We start from the raw sequence: 24,164 nt of genomic DNA on the forward strand, positions 1-24,164 counted from the left end.
ACATGTAATCACAGTTTTTTCGCGGTTATTTTCTATAAAATCGATTATTTTCCCGATATTTTCACCATTATTATTATCCAAACAATTGTGTTCGCAAAAATGGCGACTCTTTATGGAAGAAAGTCCATTAATTTTCCTATTCAAAAGCATTTTCTTCGTTTCCTATCTCCCTTCTGCAAATGTTTTCGTTGCGCTAGTAACAATTAACTTAATGTTGACATTAATTAGAAAGAAGCTCCCGACGAAGGATGCGTCCCTGTAATTTGATTACCGTCACTCTAAGAAATATATTTAAAGACACTTTTTGTCTTGGTGCCTGAAGATAATATATGGATGGTGGAAGAAAAAAAATGTTGTGCGTAAAATGACATTAATTTTACTTTCGCGTTCAGTTTTAATTTTAAAAATGCTGAGAATTTTTATTTTTGGTGGGATACTGCCGAGATTGTGACCGTGACCATATAATCAATCGTTATTCTGAACTCTTGGTCAGAAGGAGATATTTGGATTGATTTCCCAATTTAATTAGTTTCCAAATCAAATTTAGTTTTATTTTGCGAGATATTAGTTTGAAAACACAAAGAATTGAATATTTGCATTTGCAATTTGCAACTAAATTAATCAAGTAGTGACAACATTATTAATTATATACGATAGGACGGGGCACAGAGGTCCAAGTTCACTTCTAGTAAATATACTGTCTAATTATCTATATCACAAATTGTAACACGGGCAAAACAACCAACTATCGGCCGATGTTCAGCAAAATTCACAGTTTTTTTGTTTGTTTTTGTGTTATTTGTAATATGTCCCATTTTCGGTATAAAAGCACATGCGGAAGGCAAACCGAGTTTAAAGGATTATTATATAGAATTAATAGGAAATAAAAGCTTCATTGTTCAAAATTCAATTCAGTTTCAATGCATTATTTTTAATTTTATAGGAATAATACGAAATATTAGTATTATTCAAAATACAATTTGCGCTATTCTCTAATTATATAACTTTGATCTAGTATTTTGTCACAAATATTCATCAGCAAAGTTGGATTAACTAATGTTTCAGTTTATATCTTAAAAAATGGTATTTTTAATTTAATTTGCTTTGTTATTTACTATATTTGTATGGTTTTCATTTTCGCCATTACTAAAGGTTCTTCTGACCCACTTACATGTGAGTTTTCATAGAGAATATATAAAAAACTGTTTAATCTAATTTGAGAATAACAAATCCTACGAAACGATTTAATAGTATTTATTTAATCATTTATTCAGGTATTATAAACTAAATAAAAAGGCACTAAACCAAACAAAAAAAAAATGCGCGTAAGGTTCACGCGCGATTGAAGTAAAACTTATTTGCTACTGTACAAGATGGCATTTAAGTAAAAATAAATATATCATATAACAATTTTGAATAATGTTTATTAGTTATATAGTAACACTCGTCATGCACATATTTATTAGTGTCAATCATTATACACATTTATATAATGTGTACCAGTATGGCTTTACGCTTCAAATATGACATGATCGGTTTGTCATTATAATTGGCATTTAGAAATATTGTTTTCGCAAAGTAATAATTGTGTTAAAAGAACATCATGTAATTAAAATTAACATACATTCATTGACTGCTTGTATATTTTTTACTTTTTTGCTGGCGATATAATATCATTCTTTGAACATCTGTAATATCTGTCTGCCCTAAAAAATATCTTCCATTTTAATAACTTTAAAGATTTATAGAAGCTACGAATAATATAGAAGTAATTTTTATCAATAAACTTACTTTTGTTTGTTATATTATTTTCAACGTACAGGGTAAAATATTCTTCTGATTCAGGCTTTTTTCATTAAATTAAGATTTGTACTACGATGTAACTAAAATGTTTATATATCTATGCCGATTTGCTTGTTGATATCGGCACGCATACACCGTTGATGCCGTTACGCATACAACGACAGATCTCTATTCACATACATGACGACCAATCACAATCGACCCGTGTAGAAATAATCTCATCGAAAGCGAGTGACGAGCAGTTCGGCGTAACGGACTTCCGTTGCATTTGTACTGATTTACACCCTAGTCGCGCCTAATGATATTTTACTTGAAAAACACTTTTGCTACCAATTTTGATACATGGCTGTTTATCTTCTTATAACGTAATTATAAGATTTACTGCTACGGTTGGACATGTATCTTTTTCCTGTTACTTGAAATTGTTTTGTTTATAAGCTTTTTGAGTTAGAAATGATGGCGATGGGACTTTCTACGACCGTTAAGCACTATTTTACCCTAAATTACCTCACATTACTAATTGTTGTTTTCCTTCACAACTTTTCAACAGTCATTTCTTTTGCTTTTATATATTACTGTTGCATATGATTACTAAAGACAGGTTCATGCTGTGGGAAAAACATAGTTTGATTCGTTTCCTATTCTACTTTCCTTTTTATGTTTTTAAGTTTTTGGCCTAAGATCTAATTTCCTGTATTTTCTTCTTGATACAAATGAAAAAAAAAAGTTTTTCAGCAGCAACTGTTTTCTCTATACGAGTCCAACCCAATTTTCCTATCGGTTTTACTTCATCTTTCTAGTAAACTTTACTTTCTTTACATCATTCTTTTCAGCACTTTTTTATTCATTAGCTTCTCTATTCTGCTAATTAATTATTAAATAGTTCAATCGTTCATATTTTTATTGGTTCTCTACGATTACATTTCTATTACTGGGATATAAATCTTTCAAGTATGTATTCGAGTACTGCAATGCAGATTGCTTAACAATGTTTCGCTATATTGAAAACGTTTACTACTTCGCTGATCGAATCGATTTTGAAATCTGTGAGCATATCGTAATATTAGAGCTTACAAAAAACTTATTATTTATTCAACTAGGACTAACTAAACTAGTGTGGTGTATGGCATCGTGCCTTAAGGCAAATTGCTGGAACTTCCCGTACGGTAATTAAAAATCTTGGTACAAAATCTAAAAAAAATTACACAAAATGTGTATACTGTGTACACATTATTAAAATCTCTATAAAATATCTGGTAAATAAATGTACATAGGTCTAATTAACATTTTTGACTGCCAAATGACATTTTTTTAACTTATTTTTATTGAGAGTCCATAACCGCTGGACCTGCTTTCCCAAAAATTTAGTCAGTTTTTCGTCTTGTCAATAAAAGTAAAATGATTTTTGAATTATTAAAATCGGACGCTCCGTTCTTTTAAAAACTGAGTTACCGTTTTTGGTACTTTTTTCCCGTATCTTTGGAACGGCCAGACCTGCCTTTGCCAAAAACTAATCAGCACGTATTCCTATCAATACAAATCTATTAATTCAATATCTTTTTGAATTACACAAACCGGTTGATCGGTGTTTCCGAAATCGTCGGCGAAAATTTGTATCCGCACACACACACACGCGCACATCCATGTTTTCTAATATATGCCAAAATATTCAGCAACCTTTGAAACGTAAACGTATATAACAATTTTCATTTTCGATTTATTTGCGATTACTATAACATACCCAAAGGAAAGTTATTAAATAAAATAAGTTGTAATAAATAAACTAATAAATGAATAAATATTGTTGCATACTAAGAGTTTGGCTCAAATACTACAATAACGCTTAAATGTTCGATGATAATCTCCATTATTTTATCTATACTTTTGTATAATTAATTCTATACAAAACAGTTTTGTTATTATTAGCATCAAATCTATGATTTCCCTAAAGTTTTGTAGGAAGTTTAGCATTATTAAAAAAATATTCATTTTGAAATATTATGCTTGTGGAATTATTATACTTGTATATAATATATTTCAAATTTTCATTTTATATTTGCAAATTGTATTTTGATTTTTCAGATTTTGTTATTTTCCGTAGCAAATTGCATGAACTTGTTGATAGGTGCGAATAGTAAACTTAATCAATATGTTTTTAAATTATATATGACCTACCTTACCTGTCCAACTGTTTACCTGTCAACCTGACCACGTGTATACCTTATTCCGAAACCGCTGGACCAGCGTTGGTAGAAATGTAATCAACACGTCTCGCTGTCAATACGAATCGAGTGTCTTTTGGATCAATCTAATCGGATACTCCGTTTTCACAAAAACTTAAAATTTTGTACTTTTTGTACGTTCAAGTCGATTGATCCCAGCTCTGGAAACCGAAAACGGACCAAAGTGGACGAAAAATTGTATCCATACAAAACACATACCACACACACATACACATATGTTTTTTGTAAGGTATTCCAAAATATTCAAGAGATCATAAAATGTACATCTTTTTCAATTTATCGATGACTTACCCTGCAAAAAGTCAATTATGTTGTTGATAATTGTTCCTTATTATAAATTAATTTAATGAGGCGTATCAAACTCGTGATATCTATTCATCAGCAAGTCACCTTTCATAAGCTTTTTTTTTGTAAAAAATGAAAATCGGGCTTTGATAAGTGAATTATATACTATTCTGAAAATTCAACAAAGCCGCCATTATTTCCTTTCTCCCATTATTATTTCCTTGGCTCACTTGGATACTCTATACAGGCTGATGAAAGCAGATTGCATATTGAATGAGGTAATAAATTACACAACAATCTACATAAATATCTAATAATAGATAATAGCCATTAGTGCTTTGCATTTACGAGAAACTACAGGAAAGTAAAGTAAGGCCTTCTCATAGTAGCGGTTTTCTTTGAGTATCGAACGCGGCCAAAGTTTTATGAAATGTTTTCTTATCTTGGCAAGGATTACATAATAATGATATGTACATGTCTAAGTAGTATCGCACAACTTTCTCGTTAACTACTTGAAATAATTACTTGTGCCAGTATAATATTATATTCGACATACTTCGATGGTACTGCGCTTTGTCAACAGATAGTTTTGTGTTTCAGTTTCTATTATGCATTAAATATAGAATTTTTGATATCTGAACGATATAAAGCAATATAATAAGTAAACACAAATATATTCAGGTTTATATACCTTCTATAAAACCTTACAAGTGAGTGGAGTAAAAAACTTTTACCCTCGCGAAAGCATAAACAAGAAAATATAGTTAAAAAAATTACTTATATATAAAAATGGATTGCAAAATGTGTTGGTAAACACATAACTCAATAACGCCTGGAACAATTTGGCAAATTTTTTTGTAAATATTTGTTGAAGTCCAAGGATGGTTCTTACGTCAAGAAAAAATCGAATAATTGCCGGAAAACCCCTAAAAACAGCCCTTTTCTTTTTCTGATACAAACGTTTTCTAACTAAAACGTAGAATTAATTTGAACTTTATTGCTATTATATAAAGTTCATATTAAATTAAAAGCACTCACTGTATACTCCTCCTAAACGATTATTCTGATTTTGATAAATCTTTCTGAAGCTTGTTAGGGAAATTTTCTAAGATGTATGTGATTATAAAGTACTGGGATGTATGTGCAATATTGTAGAAATGAATGGGAAAAATTGCAAAAAACGATATGTCATTGTTTGCATTGAAAACAAATGAAAACTATCATCTGCCAAAAATTTCAATTTACTCACGAATCTAGACAATATTAAAATATATAATATATAATAAATTTATGATTATGAATAAGAAAAATGAAAAGTCTACATTATTATTGCCAAAAAGTAGCTGAGATGTGCCAGATATTAAAATAACATAGGATACAGTATGCGTATGACAAATTGAATGATACACATATGAACAGGATATGACAAATTAATTTACTTAAAATATGAAATTAAGTATTAATCAGGGCCGGTCCAACCTTTAATGCGATGCATGCAAAATATACGAGCGCACGTCAGAGGGGGCGCCAATATCAGATTAGGATATTAAATTTTTAATACAGTTTTTTTTGCAATATATAATTTCTTTGCATCTTTTACTAATCTTTCCACAATATTTTTAATATTCGTAAAAATTTCACTTTATAACAACAAATGGAAAGTAAAGATGAATACATACAACTAGGCCCTCACGATATCGATTAGGAAAAGTTTAAGATGCAGTTTTAGATATCTTAAATAATTAAAATTAAATTAATTTTATCCAATATGAAGTACCAGTGTTATGTTATGGTTACCGTTTAAAAGACTTCAATTACGAATATAGTGTGGGACTCATTTTACTTAAAGCAGTTCTACAATTATTATTGCTCATATTATAAATATATGCATTTTGGCATGAAGAGTGATTTAAGACACAATAATTATTATTTTTAGGTAAACGGTATTTATTAGTATATTATATTTAAAAATAGCAGACATGGGTACAGGACAACGTCTGTTTATTTTAAATTAATCACTGTATTTCAACCGATCAAGCGTAGATAAGTTTAAGCTCGTATACCTCTTGTGGTTTATATTATATTCAAAGTTGGTGACACTAACTTCAGCAAAGATTCCACAAGTAGCTTTACACTATCCAAACTATCAGCCGTGCAACAAATAGTAAATTTAAACTTAACTCTACAGTATGGCAAACTGTACCAACACAAATTTGAAACCTCAAATCGCAAATCTATTTATTCCACTTGTCAGACATAACGAAGTAATAATATTAACTGCGGCAAACTTGGATGAGATAGTGAGGCATACCATAAGATTGACAGTATTAAAACAATTTAGGCATTATTATATCTTTATGTAAAATATTTAATATATTATGGTGTCACTTAATGCTGCAAAATTCTATTAATTTATTAATATAAATATGATAATTAACTTTAAATTAACCGTAGGGCAAGTTATAGTAATCGCAAAAAAATCAAAAATACATTTTTTTATATATCTTCACGTTTCAAAACCTTCTGAACATTTTGGCATACCTTAGAAAAAATGGATGTATGTGTGTGTATGTGTGTGTGTGCGTGTATGTATGTGCGTGCGGATACAAATTTTCGTCGACGATTTCGGGAACGCGGATGAAGCGATTTGAATAATTCAAAAAACACTCGATTTGTATTGATAAGGAGATGTGCTGATTAGTTTTTAGTCTAACCATTTCGAAGATATGGGGCAAAAAGGGCCAAAAACGGTAACTCAGTTTGTAAGAGAACGGAGAGCCGATTTGAATAATTCAAAAAACATTTTACTTGTATTAACAAGGTAAAGAACTGATCAAATTTTCATGAAGGCAGGTCTAGCGGTTTTGGAGATCTAATGAAAAAAGTAAAAGAAAAGCCATTTAGCGGTCAAAAATGATCATTAGACATATGCACATCAAATTATCAGATATTTTATAGAGATTTTAATAATAAGTATAAATTTTGTTTACATTCCTATGGTTTCCGTACCAATGTTTATCCGTTAGACGGTGACGCGGCGCTGACGCGCTTTGACATTTCGTCTCTATGCAGTTAAAGCAGTAAGATTGCTTTAAAAAAAAGTTCCGAATTCCCAAACTATGCCAAAATATAGAAAACTTTTTTTCAAACATTTTTTTTTCAAAAAAAGTAATGTTTTGTCGAATTTATAGTTTCTCAAAAATCTAATTTTTTCGAAGTAATTTTTTTTCAAAAATGTTAATCGTTTTTAAAAAAATAATAATTTTTGGTACGGAAAGTTTCAGCAATTTGCCTTAAGGCACGATGCCATGCGCCCCACTAGTTAGATCTAATGTTCATTCATATACTGCATAAAACATTACTATTTTTGTCTATAATAAGCACACTTTGAATATAACATATTCGAATATATATATATATATATATATATATATATATATATATATATATTAGAAGTATATATATATTCATAAAATCATAATACTTAAATTAAAATACATTACTTTACTAATTCATTATAGGATTATTTTGACGTACATTACCAAAACTTATCCTTGAGTATTTTTTGCGCAATAAATTCTCTTTATACATTAATATTAATCTTCAAGAAGTTAAAAAAGCCATTATTTAAGAAAAAAGTTATACGTCGAAAGTTTTTGTTTGGGTATTGACTCAAACAGCTTCATCATTTAATAAATTGCTCAAAACTTATTTTTGTGTTTAACTTTGTTTCGCGTAGAATATTGTAGTAGAACATTGTATTAATGCAAATATGCTAGTTTTATTATGTTTTTATTTTTGTATTAAATTTATGTGTGTGATTATGATTTCAGTTCCTCCACATCAGTTGCTAATTTATGACAATTCTGGACGTGAAGTGACTGATACTGTGGGACCTCTAGAAGAAGGCAGTAATTTAGTTCTGACATGTGAGGTCAGAGGGGGTAAGTGAATTTAATTCATTATAAGAATTACAATTAATGATCGTTTGTATTTTATCAAGTAACTACAAGCTTGGATTTAGCACATTTTTCATATTATATTAATTATAGGGAAGTAACCAATTTATTAAAATTTGAAATAATGTGGTCCCAAATTGAGATGACTCATACTTCAAAATTAATTATTATTGCAATATAATAATTTGTTTTGACTTGACGGAGGGGATAAATATTATATATAATTAATATAATTGAACTTAATGCATATAATGTGCCATTTACAATTCACAGTTCAATCTAATTCTAAAATGCTCAAACGCCTTTATGAAGCGTTTCATACACCGACTTATGTTTTTAGTTTTTTTTACTAATATTTAGTAAGATGATACAGAAATGTTATAGTTTGTTTCCAAAGGTTTTTAATTTATGCGCATTAAATTAATTATTTGGTCTTTTTTATGTTAAACGTGTTTTAGAGGCGTATTTTAGGTCTAATATTAAAAAAAGTCGTTTTTGTTTTTTTAGCATATTTTAATTATTTAACTGTACAAAAATATATGTACAAAGGGAATTTTCAAAAATTAAGTTATGAAAGTATACCTGAAGTTTGGCCACAATAATTCGCATTTATTTCTTCCTCGAAACTTCAAGCGTGTTATTATCGAAATTGTGTTTTTTGATACGGTACACCTACTATGTCTCAACTCCTTCTGGACCTATTTAGTTAAAATTTTCACAAAGTCTTTTATAAAGATTTCTCTTTAGTATGCACTACGCTGACCTCGAAAATATTATTTTTACCATTTAGAAAAAATCGAGAAGTAAAAATAATTACATCATATAACATTTTTGAATAATGTTAATTAGTAATATGGTAACACTCGTAAGGCATACAATTATTAGTGTCAACCATTATACACTTTTATAATGATAAATTATAAACTATATATTTATAGCATTAACAATATATATAACATTTAAAAATAATAATGTAATTAAAGTCATACTTCAAATATGACATGATCGGTTTGTCATTGTAATTAGAATTTAGAAATGAACCTTCTAGAATATTCTATAATATTCATTCACACAGTGTATTATGTTAAACAACACCTAGACAAATATTGTTTTCGCAACTTCACTCATCATGTAATTGTGTTTGAAGAACTTCATATAATTAAAATTAACATACATTTATTGACTGCTTGTATTTTTTTTACTTTTTCGCTGGTGATATAATCTCATTCTTTGAATAGATGTAATATCTGTCTTGCCTAAAAAATATTTTCCATTTTAATAACTTCAAAGATTTATAGAAATTTATTTATAGAAAGTATGAATAATAAAGAAATGATTTCTAATCAATAAACTTACGTTAATACACGGCCCAAATGATAAATTTGTTTTATTATTTTCAAGGAACAGGGTAAAATATTCATATGATACAGGTATATATCATTAAATCAAGATTTAACTTTAAAATATTGAAAAATAGCTTACTTAATTATTATAAATAGATAAATAACGTTTTGAAGTAGTCCATACTGTATTCCTAAATAATTAATTTACTATATTACAATATCGATTTATTATGATCTGTAGGTAGGTACTCCTAACAATTACACAGCTAAGCATTTAGTTTATTTAACATAAGTACAAAAGCATGTCCATATCCTACGACAGACGTGATATCTAAGAAGATTAGAGACATGGAGTAATTGCTGATTAATAAATTCTATAATAATAGTTCACACGTTCACACGTTCATGTAAATAAAATTAACATACATTCATTGACTGTTTGCATTTTTTTACTCTTTCGCTGGCGATATAATCCCATCCTTTGAACAGCTGTAATATCTGTCTTGCCTAAAAAATAGTTTTCATTTTAACAACATCAAAGATTTATAGAAACTACGAATAATAAGGAAATAATTTTTAATCAATAAACTTACGTTAATACACGGTCCGAATAATAAATTTGTTTTATTATTTTCAAGGAACAGGGTAAAATATTCTTATGATACATGTATATATCATTAAATCAAGATTTAACTTTAAAATATTGAAAAATAGCTTACTTAATTATTATAAATATATAAATAACGTTTAGAAGTAGTTCATACTGTATTCCTAAATAATTAATTTACTAAATTACAATATCGATTTATTATACCAAATGATCCGTAGGTAGGTACTCCTAACAATTACACAGCTAAGCATTTAGTTTATTTAACATAAGTACAAAAGCATGTCCATATCCTACGACAGACGTGATATCTAACGATTTATCAGTCTTCTAATGCGGGTATTCGATATTAAATTTAATTCCCATAAAACATGTACAAGGGCACGTGCGCTTAGGCATCGACCCTGTTCTCCACTTCGCTAACCCACCTGACTGGCCGACTGATGTGGGTTTGCCGGTTGTCCAATAAAGAACATTCATAGGTTTGATTACAGAGATCTGATAACTAAGGCACAGGCATGTGCCATAGGCCAACTTGTGTTTTGTATAGGCTGCCAGACCAGATAGCGTTTGTGTCACAAAATTGTCATAGGGGCGATGATCAATCCATGCCGACCCAATTAGCACCGACTGGTAGCATGTATAATACATTTTGTGTCGTCGCCCCCTGTCATGTTAAATGGTTAAAAATATTGTTCTACTAGCAGGGTTTTAGTGTAGTAATGAATATTGATATAGTTTCTTGTCAAATTGGACATTATTAACCTAGTGAAATATATTATTAAGAAACTAGTACAGAATCTTTAAGTAGGAAAATAACTCATTCAAACATTTTTGTTGCTATATAAAATTATTAAGTACACCGTTAAATTAAATTCTAAAACTCTTTCGTATAAGTCACGTCGGAATTTGGAAAGCTTTTACTTATTGGTAAAGAATTCAATATTAATAAAATTATATAGGGGGACTAGGGACTTATTGTAACAGGAGTAAGTACAATCACAACAATAACACGTATTAAACTAGCAAATATCGAACTTTGTTCATTAAAAGTCCCAATTAATTCCTAATTATAGAAATATGTTTTAGCTACATTCCTAATTTTTGTCAGCTGCTTTTTTTACCCCAGCGTATAGGGTTAATTTCATTGAGAAATTTCATCTCAAAGCAAAATAAGATATATAAAATATGAATAAAAATGATGATAAATTAAAGCTATATAAATTTTAAAACAGTTGATAATAACAACGCAAACAAAAATTTTAGGAAAGTAAAATTTTAAATTGCATGATAATAAAATTTTAAATTTTATGAGAGTATAATTTTAAATTATACTTACTTTGAATTAAATGTTAGTATAATTTTAAACTAGCTGTAAGTGGAATTCTGTCTTGAGGCAATTATGGCATCGTGCCTTAAGGCAAATTGCTGGAACTTTCCGTTGAATACTGAATGTTTTCAAATAGATTAGTATACATATTGTATCATTGTCTAATATAAAATAATAAAATAAAATCTGAAATATTTTTGATATACAAAAAACTGAAAAAAAAAAAAAAAATGAACAAAATTTTTTTTTCCAAAATCAATTATTTTGTTAAGACAAGCAGAAAGTTCTTTGAATCATTTAAATCGGACGCTTAGTTCTCTCAAAAACTGCCATTTTTTACATATTTAGCTCCGTATCTTCGAAATGGCTGGGCCTGCCTTTGCCAAAAACTAATAAACACTTCTCCCAATCATTACTAATTGAATGTTTTTTAGATCATTCAAATCGATTACTCCGTTCTCTCAAAAATTCGATTTCTATTTTCTGCACTCTTTGCTCCGTATCTCCTAAACGGCTGGACCTGCCTTTGCCAAAAACTAATCAGCTCTTTTCCCTATCAGTAGGAATCGAATGTTTTTTGAACCATTCAAATCGGTTGATCCGTGCGCCCTAAAACGTGACTGGAAATTTGTATCCATACATACATACACACACACATACATACACACACATCCATTTTTTCTGAGGTATGCCAAAACGTTCAGAAACCTTCAAAACGTCGAGAAATGTAAAAATTTTCAATTCCGATTTTCGGTCCATTACAATAACTTACCCTACGGGAAGTTAATAATATCTACTTAATAATTACTTGCTATTTTCTTATTGTTCATACTTTTTTCCGTGTAAAGGTTAAGTTAGTCCTATTTACCCCACCCTCATGTAAGCTTTTATAGAGGTCATATACAAAGAACTGTTGTATCTTACTTAAGAATAGAATAACAATGCATCGTATGAACAATTAACTCCTCACATATCGTAGACTAAATAAAAGTGCCAAAAACCAAAAAAATACAACCAAACAAAATACTTTTGTATTTATGAATATTAATACATGGTTTATCTTCTAATTGCAACATCGCAAGAATTAAGATGCACACATTTTACTTTCTACTTCAAAATAGTATTGTTAAAAAATTCTATACTTTAATTGTTTGTGAGATAATGATAGTGAACCCTATTTCTATTTTTTTTTAATTACAAATCTACTTTTCTAAATTACAATTGTGCATATAAATTTTATTATTGCGAGTAAATAAATATACAACTATATTTATAGCTCTGTTGAAAAATAAAATGTAATCGTTGTTTAATGTTTATTGACGCATTAGAATCCAGAACTAATTTCATCAAATATTTGTTGTAATCTCGAGAGAATTCAAGATTCTACCATAAGTTATAATTATCTGTACAGTTAAAATTTCTCTTGTGTTTATTGAAACTATTCTTATATTATGTTGATTATAACTAATAATTTAATTTTTATTATATTATTTTCAACAAATTCAAGGAAAATTTCCGTTTTCCCTTGAGAATATATTCCGGCTTTGTTCCATAGATTAAACCCATTTATCTAGTATTTTCCCAAATTCCGGACGATGTTTCCGGCACATTCATCCAATGACAAAAGCGGCCTTGCAGATATAGAGTATTTGCATAATTTTAATTGTGGACTTAAATAAGACTAAAAACGGATTTGCCACTGCACATGGTTCTCGTAAGTTTGCATGGTATTATGTACTAATACTTCCACTGCAGATTTCCAACGTCCGAAAATATATTAATAACATGATATCAGAATTAAGGCGTATTTGTACGATAGGAGAATGTAAAACCATAAATTTATTTGAGGATAATGCACTAAAACTATTTATTTTATAATGTAAAACCGGCTCTCTTTGATAATTGCAAAATTTGCTATACTGGATTAGTTCTTAAATATACGATAGTTAATCACAATATTCAAACTTAACATTAACTTCTTTAAAACATTTTACTTTTCCAACCAAACCCTAATATTTAAATGCAAAATTGTTTTATGATTATTGGAAGATGCTGCACTTAAGCAGAGGTAGAAATAATTATTTATAACAAAATTAATAACCATGATGTTTGTAATAATAGTGAAAATTAATATCGGAAAAAATACAGCTAAGAAAACTTACTATTCCTATACAAAGTCAATCAATGCAAAAATCAACTTCTAGTGGTTGCAATGCGGACTATCTTGAAATTAATATTAAGAGCTAAAACTTTCAGAAAATTGTTTTTTCATCAATTTGAAAGCATTTGAACCCTTGGGAGCAAGGAAATTTAAAAATTAGTCACTAATCAAAGACAGCTCACAGCATTTCTATATAGCTTGGTGGATATTATAAATTAGTTCTTCATTAACTATAATAACATATTGACTCTACTAGGGATTCTTAATAATATTTCCACATATTGTTATGTATTAAAAGATAACAAAACAGGCATAAGGATAGTGACAATGACCGATCACATGCGTCGAATTAATCACGAATAATTTATTTTGCTTTTCCCGCGTTAACCATGTCAAAAATATCTGACGTTTCGTAGTTACATCTATATGTGATTTAAAATATAAAATTTTCAAATAAATCAGGTTTGTAATGTAATTTGTAATGAAATCAGAACGACTATAATTATATAGCTAGATACTGATTATTGCAGATTGCAAAGAAATTGTTATATTGGTGATAGCAGTGACAAATATTTATTCTATAATCATTATAAATTGTACAATATAATATATATATATATATATATATATATATATATATGTATTTGCTATATGAATTTGAAGTTTGAACTTCACGAGGGGTAAGTTATTTGAAAGCTTTAAACATATATTTAAGATATATTTACTTTACTTTTAGTTCGTGATTCTAATCATGTATATAAATGCATTTCATGTAGTGGATAGGACTTGGGGCTTGTTTGCAACAGGTTTTCTTTAATTGATTTATCTTATAAATAAAGATGAGTTGATACCATAAATGACGCACTTGCACACTTTTGTATACTGAGTTGGCCTGCGGGATAGCAGCGTTTTAAATATAATGCGGATACATGTTCAATCAACACAAAGAACTAGTGGGGATCGTGTCTTAAGGCAAATTGCTAGAACTTCCCGTACCGTAATCAAAAGTATTGGTAAGGAACCCAAAAAAAAAATTACACAAAATGTGTACACTTTATAAAAATCTCTATAAAATATCTGATTATTTGATGTACTTATATCCAATTAACATTTTTGACCGCCAAATGACATTTTTTAAAATTATTTTTATTGAGAGTCTATAACTGCCGGACCTGCCTTTCCAAAAATTTAATCAGTACTTCACCAATACAAGTAAAATGTTTTCTGAATTCCGTATCTTCGGAACGGCTAGACCTGCCTTCGCCAAAAACTAATAAACACGTCTCCTTATCAATACGAATGGAATGTTTTCTGAATTATTTAAATCGGTTGATCGGTGTTCCAGAAATTGTCGATGAAAATCTATATCTGCACACACACATTCACACATACGTATATTTTTTTTAAGGTATGCCAAAATATTCAGAAACCTTTGAAACGTAAAGATATATAAAAATTTTCATTTTTGATTTTTTTGCGATTACTATAAATTACCCTAAGGAAAGTTAAATATTTTTTAATATCATTTTAGATCCTACTGAAAAACGCATGATACTATTTACCTCTGCTGCAATAAGCTTCTAACTCTCCAATATAAATAATTAAAATGCATGTATGTAAATGATAAATGCATGTATGTAAATGATAAATGCCTAATATGAATAAATTTGGAGTTTTTTTGTAATTCACAAACTAACTTTTGTAAATCAAGAAGTTTACATGGCTAATTCAAAGGCAAAATGTTCCAGCTAGATATCCAAACAACAAATAAATCACGCTACAGCAATCTTATAATTTTTTACCTGTCTGAAATATCACAAACCCGTCTAAATCTTATTAATGAAATATTATCGACCGAATTTACTTTATAAGAAGCTTCCTCGTGCTGTGGACTCGAGCAATAAATCATGAAATTACTTTATTTCTGTTCATTAACCGGAAATCTTTAATGAATGCGCTAAGAAAGCAAATAGACTATGAAAAGGAAGGGTAACCTTTGTTTGGTACGGTAATTAATTTGGCGGTAGATAATTATTTATGGTTTTGTTTGGAAAACGCTCCTTCGTAATTATTGCTCGGCTCGTTGAAAGCGCGCATCGCTGTTTTATGGTCGTAATTGATAGCGCAGAGGGGGTGTAAGTTTCATATTTTGCTAATGAGTTTTTATTTTATGCTCGCGTATGCCGTATACATCATAATTAATATTTCACGTTGTATGAAGCATATTGCACTATGCTATGATTCAAAATGAGAACTAATTCAAATTTAACATTTTTTATTTGAATTTATAAAAAAATAAGAGCTTGCGTTTAATGTCGTATTCGTGATGAAAGTGAGAAATTGTTGAGAAATTAAAAATATGAAATTCAGTTCAGAATGTTGTATAATAAACATGAATAGAGAAAAGGAGTACAATAAGTTTCACAGTACCAAACAATAATGAAGAAAAATCAAAAACGTAATCAATTGATGAAACAAAACTAATTTAAAATAGTTCAATAATTAAAACCAATATATATCTATAATATAAAAATGGATCTCAAAATGTGTTGGTAAGCGCATAACTCAACAACGCCTGGACCAATTTATCTGTGGTAAAATATCAATAATACTCTTGATTTTACCACATAATTGCTTCAATAATTTAGTCTATAATTTTCATAAGCTCGTTCGACATATTAGTTGTTTTTTGGCAATTGTAATTTTTAAAGTACATGTTTCTTACTATTAATTTAATAAGCATTATCGTTTATGTTGTAATCTTAGGTGAATTAATTTGTAAAATATAGTTGATTTATATGAGCACTCTTCAATCTAAGATCAACTCACTAAATATTTCATATCCAATGCCAAAAAAATGATTTTTTGACAAATGAAAGAAATATACTAAATCATTTTTTCAATAAGTAGAAATATTTTTTGTATTGTTAAATAATTTAGTAAAATAAACCAAAATGCAACATGCATAAGTTTAAAAAAATAATATTTTAGACTTATAGCGTTATTTATTAAACTGAATTATATAAGTTCATCTGCCAAACATATATTGTTGACTGTAATGTAAAATAATAAAATATTTTAATTTCTGGCACATCGCAGCTGCTTATCGGCAATAATAATGTAGACGTTACATTTTTCTTGAGTACTATATTCTAATATAATATTATCTAGACTCATAATTTCAGCTAAATTCAAATTTTAAGTGAATTGACATTTCTAGCAGATGACTGTTCAAATGTTTTCAATGTCAAACTACATTGTAATTTTTGCCAACTATTTCCACAATATTACTATAATTTTATTGTTCATTAAATCTTAAAAATTAAAATCCGAATAACCGTTTGGGAGAAGTATCAAATCATACACCCGTGCTGAAAAATTTTATAAATATATAAGATATAGAGGGTTTCCCAGAATTTAACGTACAGATAAAATGGGGTGATAGTATTGACCATAACAATTCCGAAAAAAAAACACATAGCTTCAGTGAAATTATGACCATTTTTCTGTTATTGTGTTAAAATTTTTTAAATCGGTGGAATTTGAGGTTCCTTTATTTAAAAAAATCTACTAAAGTGTGCTGGCAAGTTTCGCCAAAAGATTATCATGATTCGAAAATGATAAAATACTTGAAAGCTTATATAAACAGAATTAATAAAAATAAACCACAACAACCGAAAAATTGTCATAATTTCATCAAAGCCCTAGACTGCATTTAAAAGCTCATAATTTCGAACTGTGTGATAATTTTTGTAATTTTTTTTAAGAAACATTATTTTGATACGTTGATAATATTAGGTTCATTTACGGTATGATAATTAATGCAAATTAGTAGAATATTCTATTACAATATCCAATGACTAGGAATTCAGTTGAATACTATAAAACGCAACAAAAATTAAAGCGAATAAAATATAGAAAGTATTTGTATTTTCGTGAATATTTGGAATTCTTTAAACTTTCTGCTTTTCTCCAAATTTTTGGTTGAGCTCGAATAAAATTTAGGTAAGTTTTGATATTTGAGTAATACAAAATGGTTGAAGTGATTGTATGAAAACATCGCATATAAAGAATATATAAACGAACATATAAAACATATAAAAGTAATTTATCATGTTTTGTTATACATGTACATATCCAATTCAAAATCCTTGTATGCAAGTATTGAGTTAGATTTGGTAGATTTATAAATGAACGCAGAATAAGGAGTGATATATAAGTAAAATTTTATTAATCCAGGAAGTAACTGCTACATTCAAGATTAATATGCATAAAACGCGAATTTAAGCACCCACAATTATTTTGCATGTGTTTTCAAGCTACTCGACTTCATCCAGCAGATGCTAACAAGTTCTATATAACAAGCTATAAACATTAATTAGTATAACGTAATTTAACAAAGACAGAACTACTAGTATTTCCACCTGTTCCAGGTATTAAGCTACACAAAAGAGATACGAGATACTAATGAGTTCACCATTCTCCTGGAGCAAAGTCGGCTCCCATAGAAATATTACGCAAATGAGATGGAAATTATATCGTCTATCGTGACAATTTTCATAATTTATACATTTATAGATAGTTAAATAATTTTTTTTTAAAATTATATATTTTCAGAATTTATAAGGCTTCTATTGTCGAAACACGTTTGCAGCCAGAAATATAATATATTATAAATATATTTTCATCTTTTAAAAATGGCATTCAAAAGTTTGCGAATGAAAAAGTTCACCGTCATCATCTCAATAATATGTATTTTGGTATTTTTTAACAACAATATTTTAAAGTAGAGGGAAAAAGATGAATAAGCAATCATAGCCTTGAATCGGCCACATTGTCAAATTTTTAACAAAAGTTTTTTTCTCATCGTTATCTTTCTGTTTTTGAGCATTGTAGATTGGCTTACGATACCTGAATATAATATGTAGAATATAGTAAATAGTAAATATCTTAAAAACATGCAATGTTTGAATTTTTTTTAACAACAATATTTGAAAGTAAAGGAAAAAAGATGTGTAATCAGCTATTGCCTTAAATCTAGCAACGTCGCTATCAAAAGATAAGTGGCCATGTTTGAAAATCTTCAACAAAAGTATTTTCTTTCGTTGTTAGTTTTTTTGGTTATGAGCACTGTTGTTTAGTTTCTCAACCTTAATATATTTTTAGGTATACATATTTTAATTATTTTATAAGATGTATTGTAAATTTCAAGATAGATTCAACATTTTTTTATATAACCTCGTAACTAACTAACATGTGGGTGAGATAAAAAGGACCAACAAAACCTTCACTATAACAAAGGTGTAAACAAAAAATAGTAAATTAAGTTAACAAAAGCAATTTTATAAGAAAAAAGTTGAATTAATAGTTTTTCTAACTTTGCTGATGATTATCTTAGACAACATACCAGATCAAGGTTATACACATTGTTATTTCTGTAACAATGTACCATGAAATTTAAGTTTTGCATTGGTTGAACAATGTAGCTATTATTTTGTAAAACCCTTTCAAAAGTAAAAGTTAGACATTAGATCTGTTGCCCCTTGGTAGTTAAATTTTATTTCGCTGATGGAAAAAAGGACCAGGCGATAATTTTGTGAAAAACAGCAAAAAATACATCTCTACAATGTTGAATTAGCTGAGTCTTTTACTGACTCCAGACAGCTTGTTGTTTGTGTGATATGTTTTATTTGTTTTGATGTAATTTGTCACAATATGATTTCTCAAAGTCAAATTGGATCTTTGTGCTGATTGATTCAATTGATTAAGTTTAAGGTTAACTACCCTTAGAGTAAGTTATAGTAATCGCAAAAAAAATCGAAAATGAATTTTTTTATATATCTTTACGTTCCAAAGGTTTCTGAATGTTTTAGCATACCTTAGAAAAAATGGATGTATGTGTGTGTATATGTTTTTGTGTGAGTGTGCGTGCGGATACAAATTTTCGTCGACGATTTCGGAAACACCGATCAACCGATTTGAATAATTCAAAAAACATTCGATTTGTATTGATAAGGAGACGTGCTGATTAGTTTTCGGCATAGGCAGTCTAGCCATTTCAAAGATACAGTGCAAAAAGTGCAAAAAACAGTAACTCAGTTTTTAAGACAAAGGAGCGTTCGATTTTAATTATTCAAAAAACATTTTACTTGTATTGACAAGATAAAGAACTGAATAAATTTTTGGGAAGGCAGGTCTAGCGGCTACGGACTCTCAATGAAAATAAGTTAAAAAAATGTCATTTGGACGTTTGTACAACATCTAGCGACGCTGACGATTCTGCTTAGTATTGGTGAAGTCCCAACATTAAATTTGGTACCAGCGGTGTTGGTTCCAACATTTAAATTTGGTGGCAGCGGTGGAATATTTTATAGAGATTTTAATAATGTGTACACATTTTGTGTAAATTATTTATGGTTCCTACCAAGATTTTTAATTTGCGGTACGGAAAGTTCCAGAAATTTGCTTGAAAGCACGAGGCTATGCACCCCACTAGTTATTTGCACCTATGAAAATGTTGATACAACTTACCTCAAGCTAATATACCACGTTGCAATCATTGGCCTCTATATAACAAATACTGTGATTTGTATTAATCTGAGTTTCTTATAGCGCGTTTAATTCCCACCACGAATTACCCTGGATTGTACGTTAGTCTGAGCTTCTATAGCACGGTTTGCATATTACACGCTATGCACTCACCGCGTTATAAATTATATATTCTTAATATTGCTTAGGTTGAAATGTTATTAAATTGTCGTTCAGAATACAGAAATTTCTTCCTTTACATCAACTTTATTAGTCTTAATTCGTGGAAGCTACAATTGCATTTGTATCCACTTATTTAGTGCTGCAGAATATTTCTTTAATTTGTTTTTTTTTTCAATTTCTGCATTCAATGTTGTGTATTGCAAATGTACGTGCCACCGCAATTAGTTCATTTCGCATTCCTCGGCGCATCGCCGCGTTGCGATGTATACATGAATATAAAACTGCTCCGAATATATAATGAAATTTCTTCGTGCACGCCCCGTTACCGCAATAAACATTTGAATGTGTCCTGCAAACGTTTCTGGCTTGCTTTCCGTTATTAAGTTATTAGCAGAGACGTAGCCTATTTCGAGAAAATGCTGTTTATATAAAATATTTGATAAGCTAATAGTTTTTTGTTGTTGTTATTATACTTTTAATTGCAATCTGTCATACTAGAACATGCAGTAATTGTTTTGACTGGCTATTTATGGCCAGTAGTTGTCAAATCTAGTTGTGACTAATTAGAGGAAAGTCTCCGAGTGCCGCACACCTAAGGTTATTTATAAATAAATCAAAGGATATTTTACTAAATGTTTAATAAATGTTGAATTACGTTAGAGAACAAAGTTAGAAATCGAACTAAATTAACAAAAACGCAACCTTTGCTAAAAAATAATTGATACTATCAATCAAACTTTGTTACTATCAAATCAAAAGTCAAATTTTGATACTATCAAATTGATAGTATCAAAATTGATACTATCAATCAAAAAATATGATTTTACAAAGTGGCACCTAGTACCGGACATTTCAAAATAACCAGCATTGAACACATATGTAGCCATCTCCATACTCTGGATGGCTGCACATGTGTGTTTGACGAATATTCTTAAATATTGCAAAAAAATCACTATTTATCCACCCTTTTGGCTGGGCTACACCGATGCTCTCAGCTGGAGCATTCATCATAAGATTTTCATTCCCCTTTCACTTGTATTTTGAAATAAAAAGATTTATACTCGCTTAAATAATACATGTTAAATAGAGTGTCCGGCACTAGGTGCCGTCCGGCGTTACGGGACTTTCCCTTATACGCAGCTGTACGCATGAGAAGCGATTTTCATTGAAGGTTAAATTAGGAATCTATTACCTCAAGTAAAATATGACATCAAAGCTACCCGATGTTAAACTTTGTCTTGGCTGTAATCGAACCAGCAAACTCGCGATTAGATAGGGTTAGTCAACGTCCGAATCTTAAAGAAAATTTTTGAAATTGAGTGTAAATAAATATTTATTGAAAAAATATAAAGTATATGGGTGAAATACAAACTTCATAAACTTAGAAGTGAAAATATTTAAACATGCTGAGCAATATAAATAGTTGAATGTTTGTAAAATTTTTGAATATTTGTTTTTTTTTCAAAGAAGTGTTGTACGATTTTACGTAAAAGTTCGAGTTGCTAAATTTATGTTTTCTCTACATTTTAAGTTATTTTGACTTTTTTGACACCAAATTTGGAAAATTTATATGTGTGTATATGTATGTATGTGCCGACTTTTCGGGACGATTGCTCAAACACGGATAAACCAAAATTTGGAAATTCTAAATTTAAAAGTCATTAGATATTACTTGATAAAGGATAGCGAAATTAGTTTTTGGAGATGATCGGCCTAAACGTCTCTGTAGAATTATAACGGAAAAAAAAGTTTCGTTCATGTTTCCGAAATAAAATTGACTTCATTTTTATATTTTATTTAGGAATTATTTTCTGACAAATTTATTGTGAAAATTTTAAATTATAATGTAATCCCTAATCTTAATGAACATGCTTACAAATCGTGATCAAAATTAATTATGTTTAAAATTAATTAATCAAATGTAGCGGATTACAACAAGTGGTTTAATATAAAAATTAATGAAAGTTTGGATTAATTGGCCGCACTCTTAGAAAATACTTCGTTTAAAAATTTGGACCAAATTAAATAAGTATACTTATAAATCACTCATAAATTAATATTTTGATTTCTTATCGATTATTTTAAAATGTCGTGCAATTCAAGCAACTTGCCTTGAAGCAAAATAACCCTTACGCCTTGTTTATTGTTTGATTCTTGTTTATTTGTTTTCATAGTTTGAAAATAAAAGTGCAATAGTTTTTGAAAAAAAACATTATAAAAATGCTAAGTCTGAAAAAAATGAAGTAAAAATTAAGTTTGATAATAAATTGTAAAAAAAATATGTTCAATTCTTCTAATTCAAAAATGTTTGGTTTTCGAACTTTACAAAGCATTCCTTAAATAGAATATTAACAGATATCATATTTAGTAAGATTACTAACTTACCATGGTAATGGTATTCATCTTATCGCTTTTAAAATATAAAGAAATAATAAATTAATTGTGTAAATGTGAAACAAAAAATTTTATAACAACGTGAATGCTTCATATACTATTTGTATTTCAAATCTAATTTTGACAATAATGCAAAACTCACTAATGAAAAATTATAAAATAGCTATGTTAATCTATTCTGAGTACTGATTTGAAAATATTAAGCTTATTTCACAAAAATATTATAAACTATTTATTTTTCATTCAATTTTAAAATCAAACTTTGAAGAATGTGTTAGCGCCATTTATGGTAAATTAAAATTTTTATAATAAAAAAAACGAAATTTTATTTAATGTAACAATTTAATATACAATATTATTAAAGACAAAAACAACAGTGGCTGCCGAAGCAATTTACTTATCATAACTTCAATAAAAAATTAAAATTCTGATGGCATATGCATTGCACCACTGCTCATTATAAGTATTACTGCAATGCAAGAAACTTATTCATCATTCGAGCAGACTTATTACATTACATTACATTTTGGCTTGTTACATTTTCTACGGAATGCGTTATATTAAAAGTAGAATTGAAATATTCAATTAGAAAGACGATCTAACTTAAGAACAGTTTTTAATCAAGTTGTGTTCGTCGGAAGTAATTTTCGTTTCTGACGTTCAAATATTTGTTTCTATTTTGTTTCGAAAGACTTCTGCAATTATCATGCAAAGAATAAGTTTATGAATAAGCACTGAAGATTGTTTCTTTCTGTTGATTTAAATATTTGACTTTATCAATATTGTAATGCAAATACAAGTATTAGTTTGTTTGGGAAGGGAAAATTAACTTATATCGAATCATAACATAAAAAATAAGTACATCAACGGTGGCAATTGATATATGGTATGTATGCAATTATTAGTAATAGTATGCTTCAAAATATTGCAAGCCCCCGAACATATTTTAATTTAAATTAAAGTTAATTATTATTTAAATAAAATACCATAACATTGAGTTTATGTAATCAGTAAAAGATAAAAGTGTAATCACTTACGTTTTTAAAATATTCACGTGAAATTAAAGTTACGTAGATGATGTGTAGGTATTCAACATAATTTCATGTTACAAAATTCTAAAACAGTAATAAAAATAAAGACGCCATTTTGGTATAGTATCAATATTGGATTTTTTATAAAAAATTGATAACATTAACGTTTATTAAAATGGCATTGTGAAAAATTACAAGCCGTCCTAATGTTTGTGATCCTTAAAGTTAAAATTTATTAATTACTTTAAGATTTTTAGATATTTAATTTTTTTCAATTTCAATAATATTTCTAATTTT

At 28.7% G+C, this 24,164-nt stretch overlaps 1 protein-coding gene across 1 annotated transcript in view; it reads left to right on the forward strand.

The window, feature by feature from the left end:
• Nucleotides 1-24,164, forward strand: part of LOC113373958 — a 471,407-nt gene that overhangs the window by 143,401 nt on the left and 303,842 nt on the right. Inside the window, exon 4 of the mRNA XM_026614222.1 lies at nucleotides 8,165-8,275. Coding sequence (XP_026470007.1) covers nucleotides 8,165-8,275 — 111 coding nt within the window. The remainder of the gene's footprint in view (nucleotides 1-8,164; nucleotides 8,276-24,164) is intronic.

The sequence above is a fragment of the Ctenocephalides felis genome, unplaced genomic scaffold, assembly GCF_003426905.1.
Source record: "Ctenocephalides felis isolate EL2017-DRISC unplaced genomic scaffold, ASM342690v1 CF-g0.4_SCAFFOLD_01604, whole genome shotgun sequence".
Lineage (NCBI taxonomy): Eukaryota > Metazoa > Arthropoda > Insecta > Siphonaptera > Pulicidae > Ctenocephalides > Ctenocephalides felis.